General features: G+C 33.2%; 2 protein-coding genes across 3 annotated transcripts; both read left to right on the plus strand.

The window, feature by feature from the left end:
- The first annotated feature begins 555 nt into the window (after positions 1-555).
- On the plus strand, positions 556-13,151 carry LOC124923615 (ABC transporter G family member 31). 2 transcript variants are annotated; one of them, XM_047463580.1, is made up of 24 exons: positions 556-1,004; positions 1,247-1,367; positions 1,474-1,562; positions 3,339-3,423; positions 4,836-4,998; positions 5,308-5,384; positions 5,492-5,636; positions 6,817-7,118; positions 7,190-7,471; positions 8,353-8,669; positions 8,751-8,911; positions 8,984-9,087; positions 9,322-9,478; positions 9,578-9,631; positions 9,745-9,863; positions 9,933-10,265; positions 10,351-10,641; positions 10,725-10,808; positions 11,012-11,145; positions 11,266-11,493; positions 11,865-12,036; positions 12,218-12,305; positions 12,383-12,549; positions 12,638-13,151. In XM_047463580.1, the coding sequence occupies exons 1-24, from the start codon at positions 673-675 to the stop codon at positions 12,902-12,904; spliced, it is 4,272 nt and encodes a 1,423-aa protein (XP_047319536.1). In that variant the 5' UTR covers positions 556-672; the 3' UTR covers positions 12,905-13,151. The 2 variants fall into 2 exon arrangements, with proteins under 2 accessions (XP_047319536.1, XP_047319537.1); XM_047463581.1 differs by lacking the exons at positions 556-1,004; positions 1,247-1,367; positions 1,474-1,562; positions 3,339-3,423 and adding an exon at positions 4,397-4,728.
- Positions 13,152-15,968: 2,817 nt separating this feature from the next.
- On the plus strand, positions 15,969-18,140 carry LOC124926300 (O-glucosyltransferase rumi homolog). Its single transcript, XM_047466496.1, has 6 exons — positions 15,969-16,282; positions 16,374-16,954; positions 17,024-17,213; positions 17,280-17,344; positions 17,425-17,635; positions 17,727-18,140. The coding sequence occupies exons 1-6, from the start codon at positions 16,166-16,168 to the stop codon at positions 18,060-18,062; spliced, it is 1,500 nt and encodes a 499-aa protein (XP_047322452.1). The 5' UTR covers positions 15,969-16,165; the 3' UTR covers positions 18,063-18,140.
- The last annotated feature ends 355 nt before the right edge of the window (positions 18,141-18,495 follow it).

An 18,495-nucleotide genomic window follows, 5' to 3' on the forward strand; every position in this document is an offset into this window, starting at 1 on the left:
TCTTATTATTTCTCCAATCATTACACCCGGGAGATCATAGGAAAAAGTATATAGTTGAAATAATTGTCCGCTGTCCCATGGAAATCCAATATTTGTTAGAAATATTATACGCAATAAATTTTATAATTTTTGTGACTCAAAGTTTATTTATAAGAGTGTTATTAGTGAAAATAAATATTCAATTTTTTTTAGATTAGAAACTTTAATTAATTAAATATATATATTAACCCACAAAAATAGTTTAATTAAGTGGTACAAAACTTACTTAAAAAATTAAAGGTTTCAAGATAAATCCGGTCAAAACATAATAATTTATATTATTTATTGAATAAAAGGTCATTATTTTTCTCAAAATAATATTACCTAACTGTGCATCAATATGTGTATAAAAATGTTATTTTAACCGGTCATTAAATTAGAAATAAGAAAAAAATGAAATGAAATGAAAAAAAATACAAGTTATTTTCGCGGGGAAAGTCTCTCCTCCACCTTATTTCAAGCTTTGCAGTTACGTACTCTCTCTCTCTCCTAGAACTCTTCCTTGTAAGAGAGAGAAAAGAGAGTCAGAGTTCGTTATAGTTTTACACTGATTTATTTTCCCTTCCCAACACGTGTATAATAACTACACGCTAGGGAGAGAGAGAGAGAGAAACAATCAGAGCCGGACCGATCATGGCAGCTCCCGGTGGGAATGACTACCTCGGTGTATTGGAGCTAGAGAGCGGTCCAGATCCATTTACGAGACAATCGAATGCAGAGTCCTTGAACGACGAAGATGAGCTCGTTTGGGCGGCGCTTGAGAGGTTGCCGACGAAGAAACGGACGAATTTCGCATTACTACGACGTAGTGCGTCGGAGGCAGTTGGCGGAGAACAGGTGGTGGAGACGGTTGATGTTCGGAGATTAAATCGTAATAGTCGAGAACTCCTTGTTAAGAAGGCACTTGCCACCTCTGAACAAGACAATTATCGTCTTCTCTCTGCCGTTAAGGAACGACTCGATAGGTAATATTTGAATCATCAGTCTCGATCGATTCTCTTAATCCAAACGTGAAATTATTGATTTAGAAGAAGCATTTGGTTGAAATTTGCAATGATTGTTCTTATTTGGTACATTTCTTTTCTATATGTTTGATGATCCGTCTTTAATTTATCTGAATCATGAAGTAGAGAAGAATCATCAGATTGACTGTTGTTTGATTAGACGATCGATTAATTAACTGTGTGTAATGATGATGAACATGCAGAGTCGGAATTGAAGTTCCGAAGGTTGAAGTAAGATTCCAGAATCTGAATATAACAGCGGAGGTTCAAGTTGGATCAAGAGCCTTACCTACTCTAATCAACAGTGCTCGTAATAACATTGAGGTCTGTGTGCGTGTATACATAGTTTTAATTAATTATGAGTCCAAATTGAATTGAAATGATTAGTTCTAAATGATTAACGAGTTCTTGATCTGGCATTTAAATGCAGCAATTGCTAACATTCTTCAGAATATGCCGTCCAAAGAGACATTCTCTTACCATCTTGAACAACATCAATGGCGTGGTTAAACCAGGGAGGTAATTAATTATCTTTTCATTTCACATAGGTAGAAACAGAATATGCCTTTTCAGCAAATTAAACTCTCTCTCTCTCTATTCAGTTTGAAAACACTTATGACAATAACGTGAATTTGTTAGCAGTCATGTGAGAACACATAAGGGTTTAGAAATTATTGAAACTATAGCTTAGCTAATTAAGAGCATTAGAGTTGATAACTTGTAGAGATCGATCACGTTAAGGGACCTAATTTTGCCGCTTTTAACAAAATAAAAGGCAGCTGGAAAGTTGTTAGAATTTGAAAGCACTCTTCTCCTAAACCCTTGCATTTCCGTGCTACCCTTAATGTGTTTCACGTTTGTTTCTAACCGACTTTAAGATATATAGCATACAATTGCTCTACGGAATTTAACTGTTTGTTGTAACATTCAAGCTTCTTTCTAGCTAGGTTTTTCATTATTTGAATTAATTACTAGGAATTTAACATCAATTGGTAGTAGAAGTAGAAAGGCTGCTAGCTAAAATTAAATCTAATTAATTATTGTTACGTACACGGAAAATATTTATATATGCCTACATGCATGTGTTACTTTTTTATTTTGTTTTTAAAATGGCATGTCATTTATGATTAATTGGTATCTCTAGTTGCTATAAATGACAAAGTGTCTGATTGAAAAGAATGCATTAATTTGATCAAACATTAAGCTATGAGGAATATCTGAGTACTTAAAAAGTCTTATTTCATGGCACTACTATTATATGTAGCATTATTTAACTGATTATCAACATAGGATGAGTACCAGTTACCATCTATGTAGATTGTATACTATTTTTTGACATGATTGAATATTTTAACCAATCTAACAAAGTAGGACCAGTGAGTTAAATTATTATTATAATTTTTTTTGTTTGTTTATGATTGAAAACTATAATTCCCCTAATTGACTTTTATTTCAACTCTTATGACGCCAAAATATGTCTTTTATCATTAAAGAACATGAAAGACATGTCTCCTGATCAATAAAAATGATTACAAACAAAATATTGTACAAATTAAAATTCTAAAAAAACAATGAAAATTAACTGTAAGGAAAAAAAAGTGAGAAATCCCCGCTGCATCATGTCAAAAAAACATGTGTGGTATGAAACTAATTACATGGTAAAAAAGAAGCCATAATCCAATTAAGTTGTGATCATATGCATGCACTTAGGTTAACATGAAGCCTTATCTTCGAGGTTTCTCATGGAGTAATATAATACTTATTATGTCGATCTATCTTCATCTCATACCACTCAGTATGTAAATTCAATATCCATCTTAAATTATGTAACCTTTTTCTTTCTTTTTTTGTGATCCTTATTTTTTTTTATTATCAATTTTTACCTATTTTTAATCTCTCCTTTATATATCTTCAACCTCTATTACAATCCTCTCATTGATCAGTCCAACCTTCCCAAAAGTGGAGGGTTGCCCCTTTACCTATGGACCCAATATTGCCAATTTTGTGGATCTCAAGCATAGAATTTGATGTCCTTTTTGCCTTCAATATCCCGACCGTTTCCTTAATTAATTTGACAAACAAACTTAGGATCATAAAAAAGTGTTTTGCTTTAGGAAATCCGCTTCTCCTATTCAGCAAATTATAAAAAAATTACTGTTTTTGTTCCTCAATTCACAGCAGAAAACTTGACTCCTAACTTTCCTTAAAGTTTATTTTGATCTCAGCATTTTCGTTAATATGCAAATTAAATTTGTACTTTTGGTAACTCGTGTGATATTGTGGGTTGATTTTCAGGATGACTCTACTTTTAGGTCCACCTGGTTCTGGAAAGTCCACTCTACTCTTAGCCCTTGCTGGAAAATTAGACCCCACTTTAAAGGTAAATATTCATCATTATTAGACTGAGTTAAAATTTTGCTTTTGGTTATCTTAAGTTACAATAGCACTAAATTTTTTAGTTTGAGGTAAATATTTCAGAACAATTAATTCATTGCAAGAAACTTCAAGAAAGACAAAAAAAAAATCTAGTCACATGAAAAAAAAAGACATGTATAAGTAAATATCCTAATTTCTACTAAATAATAACTAAACATTAAATTTATAATTTCAAATAAATCGTGGTAAAGTAACAAATTATTATGATAATAAATAAAATCAGATATAGTTAAGTGATAATTTAAAACAAATAAACATATCAAAATACAATAATCAACTTTTCTATATTCTTATAATACATTTCTAAAAAATAAGTAAATAATAATATGGATATTAAGCATGTGGTAAACGGACATGTATATTTTATTTTATTTTTAAAAAACGGGAAAATAACCAATTTGAAATTTGGCTCCTAGCTAACTGTACAAAACAGTTCAAAGCTATAAAAAAAAAATGTTCTGATATTTGCATTTAATAAAAAAAAATATAATTGAATTTGATAAACTTTTCCTAGGTAAAAAATAATTATTATTTTGGGACAAATTTGTAAATTATATTATACATATATTTTTTTAATGTTTTTTTTAAATATTTATATCGTTATGCTTTAAACATTATTTTTTTATGGCCCATTTTAAAATTTAAATAAAAAAGGCTTATTGCTAAGTAACCTGACATGCTTTTATTTATTAAAACTAAAATATTATGAAACTAAATTTAAGAGTGATACACTGATACTAAAAATGTCTTATTTTAAAAATTGTGTTAACTAAATAATGCTTATTGCTCTATATTAAAATTGTTTGGCTTTGGGAGATTTTGTAACTTTGTCACACATAATAGTAACCATTAGAAGTTTAGAATGTGCAAGGCAAATATAATAGCGAGAAAAGTTTACCCTTTTCCCTTCACAGCAAAAAACGTATCCATAAAGTGGGTAAGAGAATTCTGCATTCTCCCGGGAGGGTTCTGTGTACAAGCACACTGTAATTAGAGCTCCAGCTATGCCGAACTCTCTCGGGAGATTACTGGTTTTGTTGTTTGATTTGGATATGAAGATTCAGCTATACTTTGAGTTCATCGACGATTTTAAACGAATCATACTCTTGAGACACCTAGGAGGATTTGTGTGTCAGACAATAGTATTCAAACACGAAGTTCTGCTCTCAGCGAGGACTCGATATTTAGATGACAGAGTCCCAAGACTTCGGTCATCAGGAAGATGAACAGTAGTCCATAGGCGAACAACGTACGATGCTAAAATCGTGCCCGTCGAATCTTGTTGTTAGATGACAGTACTTCTTTTTACATGACACAATACTATGCTATATCATGCTCCTTATTTTCTTTTTCCAGAAAAGCGGGGACATCACGTACAATGGGCATAAGCTTAATGAATTTTGCGTGCAGAGGACTTCCGCATACATAAGCCAAACAGATAATCATATTGCAGAACTAACTGTCCGGGAAACACTGGATATTGCTGCTAGATTTCAGGGTGCAAGTAAAGGATTTGCAGGTCTGCTTGTTTTATAAGTAATGCAAAATCTGGAATTTGGAGATTCTGGGGATTAATATAAATCTTTTAGAGTAATCCTTTCACTTATTGTTTCACTGTGATGCTTAAGATGCTAATGTATATGATCCAAGGAAAAGTTCGGTTGGGCTGTCTCCAACATCATTCATTTTGTCGCTCATTTGACGTTTGCACAAATGTGATGCTGAAGTTGAAATACGTGTTCATAAATGCCCTTATTCTAAATGTTTTTGTTTCTTTTTCTTCTACAAAATAAGTAAATTCCTTCAACTGCTCCCCCACTATTTGCAGGATACATGAATGATCTAACCCGTTTAGAGAAAGAAAGGAACATACGTCCTAGTCCAGAAATTGATGCTTTCATGAAGGTAATGTTGTTAAATTCCAATCGTTAGCCAATTTTTGTTTTTGCATCTTCTTTCATTCCAGGTACACATGAGTCACCTGTTTATTCTGCTGATGCTGATTAGAACAGGCATCTTCTGTTGGTGGCAAAAGGCATAGTGTATCAACTGAATATATCCTGAAAGTTCTTGGTTTGGATATATGCTCAGACACCCTTGTGGGTAGTGATATGGTAAGGGGTGTTTCAGGTGGACAGAAGAAGAGAGTCACTACAGGTTTCTTTCCTCCACAATCATACAATGCAAATTAATATCAATTTTCAATATGATGCTGTTATGCTTATATGTTATTTTAGCTCTATTGAGCTATTACACTTTATAAAGTTAATGGTTCAAATGTTGTGTTTATCTTTTTTGATTGGTATGATGCTGTCTTTGCATCCAATGTTGGAATTACGATTCCTACACTTCCTCATCAGAACACCTTAATGGATGCAACATAGTATTCATTAATATCCGAACTAATTGGTGGATTCCTAAATGATTGTGATGCATAGTATTATAGATTTAGATGAGAAATAATAATGGTTTCATAAATTTGAGATTGGATGAGGATGGAAGATCCTAAGTGCTAGGGTTGAGAATTGAGATACAATCTTGAGATGAGAGAGATAGAAACTCTAAGAAGAGATAACAAAACATTCAACTAACTTTCAGCTTGCTAAAACATAGCCATTATTCCTCTATTTATACTGTTCTATTACTAACCACCACTCTTTATAACCGTTAGACGTCTTTACTCCTTTCCTTAATTCTTCCTTCTTCAATTGGCCCTACCCTACCTCCCGTATCAGATTGTTCTGAGAAACAATGGGAGATGAAGAAAAATTCCTCAAACACTAGGTGAGAGAGCCTCAAAAAATGGAGAGTACTAAGCAATTCAGAACTCAAAATACAACAAAGAAACAATGTCAAACATCTATGAGCACCAAACATCAACATCAAATCAAATTGGCCACATACTCACAAAGGCCCGTCCAAGAATCAATTTCGATGAATTATGTAGTAAGTTGGGCATGTATGACATGTACTTACCCAACTTGAAGGGGAGTATGGAGTATATGTAACTATGGTAGGATATGTGATTGAAAGATATAACTTGAGTTGAGTTTCTTAATTGTTCTCATTACATAAATAGTTTAGAACTATTTGTATATATATATAAGTACAAAATATGGAAGCAACTATGTACAAAATATTCGATACATACAGGATTCTTCTCTCAATATTAGCTCCTGATGAATGATGATGAAATTCACCTTACAATGGGAAATAACTTTTGTGCATGGTTAAGAGTTCAAAATAAGTTCCTCGTGATAATTTTAATGCATTTGTGTGTTTGTGTTGCTAGCTTTTTCACAAACAATGATGCTAATGGTGTCAGTCATATATACAGGAGAAATGATAGTTGGGCCAAGAAAAACCCTTTTCATGGATGAGATATCCACTGGACTTGATAGTTCTACTACCTATCAAATTGTCAAATGCTTGGGGAACTTTGTACACCAAATGGAGGCTACAATACTCTTGGCTCTTCTTCAGCCGGCTCCAGAGACATTTGATTTGTTTGATGACCTTATATTGTTATCTGAGGGATATCTAGTGTATCAAGGTCCCCGAGAAAAAGTACTGGAGTTCTTTGAATCTCTAGGATTCCAATTGCCTGATCGTAAAGGAGTTGCAGATTTTCTTCAAGAGGTTAACTTCTTTTACATTACATTTAAGATTGTTGGTTAACTGGTCTTTAATTTTCATTTTGACATGTCTAGGTCACCTCTAGAAAAGATCAACAACAATACTGGGCTGATTCTTCCAAACAATATGTGTATCTCCCTGTTTCAACTATTGCGGAAGCATTTAGAAGTTCTATATATGGGAAGTCGTTGGAAGCTTCACTTTCTGTTCAATATGATAAATCCAAGAACCATTTTTCAGCGTTGGCCAAGTCAAATTCTTCTGTTTCATTGTCAGAACTTTTCAAAACATGCTTTTTCAGAGAGTTAGTGCTGATTAGCAGGCACCGGTTTCTGTACATTTTCCGTACTTGTCAGGTATGCATTATGTTGCAGTTTTCCACATGTGATTATTTAACTATTCAGAAATTCGATTGGGTTCTGCTAGACTGGCTGGTTGACCCATTCTATTTTCCATCTTTCTTACCCCATCTTTTGTCTGTTGATACATAATTGTTTTCATATATTGCAATGACAAGATTATATATAATTGAACCATCATATGTTTCATCTTGTAATCAAATTGTGGTTATTCTCACCAAAGCTCCCTCTAGACCAAACTTTGACTAATTAAGAGGCAAGTTGGGCGTGCACAATTTATTTTACCCAACTTGGGTTAGTGGAGAAATAAAGTCAACCAATCCTATCGTGAATTCATTAGAAATCAAGACATATTAGAGGATACTAATTTTATTTGATTTCATTACTGTAGTCTTTTATATGAGAGGTTTTGTATGCATACAATGTACAATGCACAACGTAAATGTTTATTCATTTGATCTAATATAAAAAAACAGCCTTTAAGGTCTCTCTCACTGCCTTAATTAACAAATTCTTCAAAATAAAAGTAACTATTTTTGTTTTCTTAGTTTGGAAATTCCGAGGACAGCAATGTATGTCATATTTAAATGCTGGTTGAAAATTAAATTTTGGAAAAACTGGCTATGTTGGATTGAAGAAAAGGTGATTGCCAATTTATCTTCCTCTTCTGTGATATATGTGTTTCCTACAACTAGTTTCTTGTGCAGTTTGTCTTTACTTAGATATCTTTCTGATTCATTACTAGAGATGTTATCCTCCCTCAAATGTTTATTATACAGGTTGCTAAGCATAACCTGCATAATTTGTGATTTGTTTTCTTATCTTTTTGGAGATCGGCATCTGGGGTATATCTTGAATTCCTGATCTACATTTTACAGGTAGCATTTGTAGGATTTGTAGCATCCACGGTATTTCTAAGAACACGACTACATCCCACAGATGAGAATAGTGGTGCCTTATATCTTTCTTGTCTTTTCTATGGTCTCATACACATGATGTTCAATGGATTTAGTGAGCTGCCTCTGATGATATTCAGACTTCCAGTTTTCTATAAACAAAGAGACAATTTCTTCTACCCTGCATGGGCCTGGTCTTTATCTAGTTGGATCCTTCGTATACCTTACTCTCTTGTTGAATCGGTGGTGTGGTCATGTATTGTATACTATAGTGTTGGTTTTGCCCCTTCTGCTGGAAGGTACCTTCTGCCTATTACTATTTGGATGAAACCTTTCTTTAGTATCTCTACATGCTAATCAGCTTCCTTTAAATGTTTCAGGTTTTTCCGGTATATGTTGACACTGTTTTCAATCCATCAAATGGCACTAGGTCTTTTCCGAATGATGGCTTCTCTTGCACGAGACATGATCATTGCCAATACATATGGATCAGTTTCATTATTAGTTGTATTCTTGTTGGGTGGATTCATCATTCCAAAATGTAGGTATCTTTAGATTTTCTTCAGATATGATTGGATTGCGAGTTTTCTTGACCGAGTTCCTTATGTTTCAGCAATGATACAGCCCTGGTGGATTTGGGCTTTTTGGTTGTCACCGCTATCCTATGGGCAACGAGCCCTTTCAGTGAATGAGTTTACTGCTACAAGATGGATGAAGGTGCAATTTTAGTACTACTTATTTTTATTTTTGAAAAAGGGTCAACGTTGTATTAAAATTGAAAGCGATCGCAAGGAGCGGTCATTTTTTACTAGAGGGGGGAAAGAAAAGTCAGTGAAATATATTAATTTTTATTTTGCTGAATAGTCTTGAACTATGATAACGAAATGGTATATTTGTCTTTATAAACCAACAAATGAACTAACTGAGCTCAAAATATCTCGTTCTTTGTAGAAATCAACTCTTGGAACAGGCACTGTGGGTTACAATGTTCTCCAATCACATGGTCTACCAATCGAGGATGACTGGGCCTGGTTTGGGGTGTTTGTTTTGTTGCTGTATGGTGTTCTTTTCAATATATTTGTCACTTTGGCCTTGGCGTACCTCAATCGTATGTCTTGATAAATACACGTGTTTATGTTTATGACCATTTTTTGCAATGTAATAGAGTACATATTTTATTAATTATATTTCTGTGATCTTATTGCAGCTATCAGAAAACCTCAGACCATGATTCCATCTGATAATGATGACATGAAATCAGGTTCAGAGGGTGAAAAGCATTCTTTATATATATAGTTTATTGCTTTGAATATTTATTTTACTGTTTTAAAAAAAGAAATTCAATATTTTGTTTCTATTTCCACTACTGTGCAGGGGTTACCGACCAACATACTGCATCAACTACATCTGATAGGAAGAGGGGAATGATTCTTCCATTTCAACCCTTAACCATGACTTTCCATAATGTCAATTACTTTGTTGATATGCCAAAGGTAGTTGATTGTGGTTTTATTTTCTGAAGTCCTTTATAATCTCAAACAACAATTTTTTTGGTTTATCAGGCAATGGCTGCACAAGGTATACCAGAAAAGAGGTTACAACTTTTGTCGAATGTCAGTGGAGTATTTTCCCCAGGAGTTCTAACTGCACTAGTTGGGTCAAGTGGAGCTGGTAAGACCACCTTGATGGATGTTCTTGCTGGGAGGAAAACTGGTGGATACATTGAAGGGGATATTAGAATCTCAGGTTACCCAAAAGAACAAAGAACTTTTGCTAGAATTTCTGGATATGTTGAACAGAACGATATACATTCTCCCCAAGTTACAGTTTACGAGTCTTTATTGTTCTCTTCCAATCTACGTCTTCCAAAAGAAGTGGATGGCAAAAAGAAGCATGTTAGTTTCATTTGGCAGCTGACACCATTCTTTTTATTTTTGAGTTATACAGCTTCAACAGAAAAGTCACCACCATATCTTGCAGGAATTTGTTGAAGAGGTGATGCGGCTGGTAGAGCTTGACCCGTTGAGGGATGCTTTGGTAGGTTTGCCAGGTACCAGCGGCTTATCCACAGAGCAGCGGAAAAGATTGACTATTGCAGTAGAGCTTGTAGCAAATCCTTCTATAGTTTTTATGGATGAACCTACCTCGGGTCTAGATGCAAGAGCTGCAGCTATTGTAATGAGGACAGTTCGTAACACTGTTGACACTGGAAGAACAGTAGTTTGCACAATACATCAGCCAAGTATCGATATATTTGAGGCATTTGATGAGGTAATGCTGTTATATATATCAAATATATTCTACAGAAGTGTGGTTTTTGCAGATATATTTTATTAATGACCTTTAAATTGCAGCTGCTACTGATGAAACGAGGGGGACGAGTTATTTATGGGGGAAAGCTTGGTCAGAAGTCAAATATTATGATAAACTATTTTCAGGTGCTGCCAATATTTGTCCCTGAAGTTTAATAACATTTTTGTAGTTCATTTTGTTTCTAAAGAGGAAACTCATATTCAATTGCTTCTTAAATACCTCATTCCAGGTTTTGATTTGTGACAGAATTTATAGATTTCACTTTTATTGTTAGAATTTCTTTTTGGGAGTTTGTCGTTAAGATGTGCAGACAATATTTATCTTGTAGGCAATTGATAGAATTCCTCCTATTCCAAATGGTTACAACCCAGCTACATGGATGCTTGAGATTAGTACACCAGCTGCTGAAGAAAGAATCGGTAGAGACTTTGCAGATATATACCAAAGTTCTCAACAGTTCAGGTGTCTGCAACAGTATTAGTATTGCATTAGTAGTATGAGTAGATATGCTTTGATTACATACATGTCTGTCTTAAAAAGAAAGCTAAACTAATTAAACCTTTTTTTTCTTTTGATAATTAGGGATGTTGAAGCTTCCATTGAGCGTATGATTGTCCCGCCTTCTGGTTCAGAACCACTAAAATTTGATACGATGTTTTCTCAGAGCTCTTGGTCTCAGCTCAGACTCTGCCTGTGGAAGCAAAACCTTGTTTATTGGAGAAGTCCACCCTATAATCTTGTGAGGCTTTTCTTCACTATCATTTGTGCACTTGCACTTGGATCAATATTTTGGAAAGTTGGTTCTAAGAGGTAAGCAATTTAGTATCATTTGCAACAAATATCTGCTGCTAGCTTTCCACTGTTTTTCTTTAAAGGATGAAGCCATTTCATTGAACCACATTTCTGCAATGACCACAAATTTGCGGTGAAAATATCCAAGCAAAAAACATATCAAGTTATTATACATTTTACGTGCCCACACAAGTCAGACCTTTACTTTTCCACAGATTTTGATTTTATTAATGGGACACGCCCACTTAGATTTGATTCTTGTATTCTCATTTTCATTCACACTAACAAAAACCATCTACATAGTCTAAATTTCAACAATCTATTATTATTATTATTATTATTATTCTTTGGCATCTCTCTTAAATGAAGTGCGGTTTAAACTTGTGCAGGAACTCAACTAAAACCTTAAGGGTCATACTAGGGGCTCTTTATTCATCATGCATGTTTCTTGGGGTAAATAATGCCTCTTCAGTACAACCTATAGTTTCCATTGAAAGAACTGTTTTCTACCGAGAGAGAGCAGCTGGAATGTATTCACCATTTCCTTATGCTGCAGCCCAGGTTAGTATCTCCTATTTACTTGGCTTCTATTTGTGGTGTATCCTGAATACAGGATCTTTCATATGTATTTCCAAGATCCATTATGTTGCCTATATCCATCCAGGCATTAATTAGCAAAGATGAAAAATTGAAAGAAGTTATATATATTTATATTTAATGATTTTTGTGTTCCCATTTGTAGGGACTTGTTGAGATACCATACATTGCTGTGCAGACCATAGTTTACTCTGTAATTACATACCTGATGATAGACTTTGAGAGGACTCTTGGTATGTTTTATTTTCTTATTTATGCGGTGGGGGTGGGTGTTGGTAGTGAATAATAAAAGATGAATGTGGTTTTGCAGGAAAATTTGTTCTGTATGCAATCTTCATGTTCCTGACGTTCACCTACTTCACGACGTATGGGATGATGGCGGTTGGTCTTACTCCTACACAACATTTAGCAGCAGTGATATCTTCAGCGAATTACTCGTTATGGAATCTTCTGTCGGGATTTTTAATTCCAAAACCAGTAAGTAATTATTATTAGTAATTAATTAATTAATGTAGTGGTATAAGGATGATAACATGTAAACAAAAATGTAAAATGGTTGGTGCAGAAAATCCCAGGGTGGTGGATCTGGTTCTACTACATCAGCCCAATCCAGTGGACTCTTCGTGGAATAGTTACATCTCAGCTTTGGGATGTGGAGACAATGATCGACGAGCCATTGTACAAGGGTACAGTGCAGGGTTTCATAAGGGAATCGTTTGGATACGAAGATGGGGACACTGGTCTATCGATTGCCGTCCTAATATGTTTTAGCGTTGTATTCTTTAGTGTTTTTGCAGCTTCTATCAAATTCATCAACTTCCAGAAGAGGTAGTAGCAGTAGTAGAAGATTATTTATGATGACTGCTGATCTGGAAACTTGGTACGTGAAATGATATTTCACTACCCCTCTGCTACTTAATTACTCTTCAGGCTTGCTTAGACTTTCTTCTTCTATTATGTTCCTGAATAGATCCATCTATCTATCTATTTATGTTTTAACATTCTTTTGTAGTAGCAGCAGCACCAGCTCCATCTATCTCAAACCAGAACTTTTATATTATTTTGAATTAAATGCTTCAGTTATTTTATCTTCCTTTCTTCAAGTGCCAATATTAATTGCATGCTATTATATATTAATACTTTTTAATTTTTTTTATTAAAACATATAGAACTCCTCAAAATCATTATCAACTTTTTAAATAACTATTTTTTATTTTAAAACCTTAGTATAAGTTACCTTCCCACATGAATATTATTATTTTTTCTAATTAATAATGATCATCAATATATATATATATATATATATATATATATATATATATAATTAAATAAACATATTGATATATAGATTAAAATTAACAAATTTATATTTAAGTATATTAATATATATAACAACAATATATAAATATATAATTTAAAATAGATTTAAATATATATATATATATATATATATATATATATATATATATATATTATAATACTTTAATTTCAAAAGATTATATCATATTTTTTAATTTAATTATATATATAATTAAAAATTTGATAGATTATGAAAATAATCTTTATATTAGGAATATAAAATAATATATGTGAACAGATTATGAAAATAATTTTATATTAGGCATATAAAATAATATCGTTATTATATTATTAGTTTCCTTATTAATCTTTTGTAATATATATATATTGGAGAGATTTCCCTGATGTAAAGGGCAACAAGATTAAACAAGATTCTCCCTATTCTTTTATAATCTGTTCACATATATTATTTTATATTTCTAATATAAAGATTATTCTCATAATCTATCAAAATTATAAATCATGAATTACTAGTTTGTATTGTAAGAGTATAAATATGTGAATTTTAAGTTAGATTTTAATAAAATTATCACCAGAAAACAAATCCTCTCATTTAGGCCTCTTTTTAGGGTCATTTGTTCAAATTTCCCCCTTAAAGAAGTCCTTGAATTACAAACTAAAGTGTAGCCGATGTGTGCAAGCCATTTCGTATCCTTTCACTCAAGTCCTTTGTCAAACAACTAACAACGGTGTAAGCTAAAGAAGTTAAATGATCTATCGTGAGGTTTTATGCAAAAGGGAAAGTGTGTCAATGATTAGTCCGACGTTTATAGAATCAATAATGATGTGAAGAGAGGCGACATTAAGTCAATATTGTGAACCATTGGTTGTGACATATATTGTTTTAGTGAAACTAACATTCGAAAGATAAATAAGTGAATTGTAAAGGATCTATGTAATTGATAGTTGTATAGATGAGAAATTCTTGATTCTATAAGGGTGTCTCGTGGGATTCTTGTGGATTATGGAAAAAAAGTTATATTATGATAAGTCATTGTCGTATGAAGGAACAATCTAAGAATTTGAGTTGGAATGGGCTTGAAAAAATAATAGAAAAGTTATAGATAAAATGAGTGAATAAACGTAAATTTTGCTCTATTTTTTATGATTTGGATAAACAAATAGTGAATTAAATTGAAAAATTAAGAAATTATGGGGTCATATCACATTTCTACCGTAAAAAAATAAAAATGAAAAATCGAGGTGGGCTAATTTTTTTGTTTTTTTTCCGAGGTGGATCTAACCATAAACCCCTGGTCGTATGTGTCATAAGAAAGTGAAATCGACGACTCACTTACTTTTGTAGTGTCAATGGTGACTAGTATTTTATATTTTTTTGTGAAGTATAACTAAGATTTACTAGATAATGCTCGAGTCTTTGGATAATTACTATAAAATTAGGATTGAGACGGCTAATATGACATAAAACGTTTTTGATTATTATTTCAATTATTTTTTTGTTGGACTATCTAATTGAAAAAATTTGTAGAGAACTTTCAATTACCGTAGTTGTCCGACGTGTATCATTCATAATTTTATTATTATTACGCTTTCTTATATTCATTCTGAAAAATCAGTAAAAAAAATTTTTTTTTACAAATTTACGAGCTTAATAACGTTTGATTTGGATATCGTGTTTATATTAGGTTCTTATTTTCTTATTGTGACTTTTATTTTTTTATTTTTTTTCTCCTATTATATTATGTTTTGTCGTTAATATACCTCAACTTCTTTCTAACAAAAATGTAAGACATTTTAATAATAAAATGTGAGAATAATTTATTTAAAATATTAAATAATTTAATAATAATAAATTGTCGAGAATAAATTCTTATAAAAGTAAAATTTTAAAATGAACATAATACAATCTCAACTCATTAAACAATTTTTTTCTCATTTAAGTCATGATATCTAATCAAGTTCTATGAACAACAATAAATCATAATGGATATAAATTATAGTATCAATTATCCCAACAAAAATTAGTGATTATTTCATATTACTTTGTTAGTTATTTATCAGTATCAAAATATATTTTACATCAAACTGTCAATTGGTTTCGTCAGTCTAATGTTAGACTGAAGGTCTCCGGTTCGAATCCGGGCGAAGCCATTATTTTTTGTAAATTTTACTGCGAACAAACAATGTCATGTTTTACTGCGAACAAACAATGCATATTACACTTATTATTATGTTCTATTTTTAGACAATGATATTATAGATTAAGGTGGAAATGTTGTTTACTTATTTATCTTTTTTATCTCTTGAGTATGAGTGCATGCGAGATTCTAAACAATAAAGGATATTAAAGAGAAAAAAATGTATAATATTTTGTATAGTTAAAATATAATTAATATTAATAGAGATTAAATATGATAGTGTAATATAAAACTGTTATTCTCCCTATATATATATATATATTTTTTTTTAAAATTAATATGAACATATTCTCTACAATATCCAATCATGCATGTTACCTTAAGAAATTTCATATTTTCCCTAGTGAGAAAATGGGGTAGTTTGTTATGGCCATTTGGAGGAGAGAGAGAGAGAGAATCGGAAGTGGGAGGTTTTGAAGTGTTGTGAGAAGTATAGATTTCAATGGCTACGAATGAAGAGATGGGTAGAGAACATTAATGGAAGGCGAAGGATCGATCGATCCATCAATGGAGGAGGACACCTTTCGCAAATGGATGTCAACAAATATCTTCCTGCCACCACTTCAGCCTGAATCATGGGCGTTCTGTCTCGGACCACTACTGCCGCCTCCGCCACCTCCACCTCCACTCGCTCCTCTCTCTTTGCTCCCCTTCTTGCCATCGTCTGTTTCTCCATAGTCCTCCTCTTTGAGGTTCGATCTTTCATTCATTACTCTCTTTTTCTTTTCTTATTTTATTGTGTTCATTTTACCTAACCCAATTCAACAACAACAACAACAACAGGTGGAGAGCTACATTTCACGGACCAAAACAATCGCAGGTCACAACTTAGACCCAACTCCCTGGCATCAATTCCCGGCCAAAAACTTCACCGACGAATCCCGTTTAACCCTTGCATCCAAAATCATACAGTGCTCCTATTTCTCTTGCCATTCTTCGCCGGAGAATAATAATACTAATACTGGGTCATTCTTTAAAACCGACAAGGCAGAGAAATGCCCGGAATTCTTCAGATGGGTACATCAAGATCTAGAGCCATGGGCCGAAACCGGCGTAACTCTAACTCATATACAGAAAGCCAAAAACCACGCATCAATGAGAGTGGTCATAGTGGAAGGGAAACTCTACGTGGATTTATACTACGCCTGTGTGCAGAGCCGGACCATGTTTACTGTTTGGGGATTCTTACAACTTCTTAGAAGATATCCTGGTTTAGTCCCCGACGTAGATTTGATGTTTGATTGTATGGATAAACCCACCATTAACAGGACCCATTACGGATCATTGCCGTTGCCCATGTTTCGTTATTGCACCACTCCTGATCATTTCGACATCCCATTTCCAGATTGGTCTTTCTGGGGTTGGTAAGAAGAACAATTTAAGACAACCCATTTCTAGATTGTGTTGTTTTTGATTTGTTTCAATGTTATTAGGCCAGAGGTTAACATTGGAGCTTGGGATGAAGAATTCAGTAGCATTATTCAAGGTTCTTCACGTCGAAGCTGGCGGAGGAAATGGCCTGTCGCTCATTGGAAAGGTAATCCTGAAGTTAGCTCACCTATTCGCCAGGAGCTGCTGAATTGCAACCACTCTCGTCTTTGGAGGGCACAAATTCTTCGTCAGGTATATAGATAGAGTCATTGCTGAATCCCAAAAACAAAACATAATTTTCAATTGATCATTTCTCAGGATTGGGAGGAAGAAGCCAAGGATGGATTTGAGAATTCGAAACTCTCTAGCCAGTGTGAACACCGGTTGAGTCTCTGTTTCTTTTTCTTACAAGTTTTCATTCCTTAAAATTTCTTAAAACAAAACATTATTGTTGTTGGTGCAGTTACAAGATTTACGCAGAAGGATTTGCATGGTCTGTGAGCTTGAAATACATATTATCATGTGGCTCACTTCCACTTATAATATCTCCTGAATATGAAGATTTCTTTAGCCGTGGACTCGTCCCCATGAAGAACTATTGGCCTATTTCCACAACAAACTTATGTCCCAACATCAAATACGCGGCCGAGTGGGGCAATGCGCATCTGCGCGAGGTATATATGTTCACACAATTTCATCGAATCTATCTATCTATATGACTATATGTATGTTAATCAAGTAACAAACACTCTTTTCCTTTTCAAGGCGGAGGCAATGGGGAAAGCTGCTCAAGATTTCATGGCATCTATGAACATGGACCGCGTTTATGATTACATGTTTCATCTTTTGAACGAATACTCAAAACTACAAAGATTCAAACCCGCACCACTTTCATCTGCCCTGGAAGTCTGCCTTGAATCATTGTATTGCTACGCCGATGAAACCGAGAAAGAGTTCCTGGAGAAATCGGCTTCCATGACAGCCTCCGCCCCTCCTTGTACACTTCAGCTAAAAGATGATAACATCATTGAGAGCTGGTTAGATAATAAGATTAGAGTCATACAAGAAGTTGAGAACTATGTGTCTATTGATTATATTTGATTTCAGATCATTGCTTCTTCTTTTTGTCAATATCTAAGCTTCACCTTTTATAGAATTTAACTTTTCATCAAACTAGTGTTGAGAGAATATTTGATCGATGATAAGTGAGTTTTTAAAATTTTATTATTAAGAACTAATAGAAGAGATGGTGGAGGATGAATCAAATTAAAAATAAATATAATTTATAAAGAAAACTGACTTTTGCCTAGATCAATATTCCAAATTTTCATATAATTTTATATTATTTTCATTTCATATGAAGTTTAAAATTTTTTTATTTTCTCATTTTATTTTATTATAGGGAAGAATGTCAATTTTATCACTGAACTATAATGGGATATACATGTATATCACTGAACTAATTTTTGTTCGTTCATACCACTGTAGTTGAACTTAATATTCATCTATGTCACTACTCCACCAAATCTCTAAC

This window comes from Impatiens glandulifera, chromosome 2 (genome assembly GCF_907164915.1).
Source record: "Impatiens glandulifera chromosome 2, dImpGla2.1, whole genome shotgun sequence".
Lineage (NCBI taxonomy): Eukaryota > Viridiplantae > Streptophyta > Magnoliopsida > Ericales > Balsaminaceae > Impatiens > Impatiens glandulifera.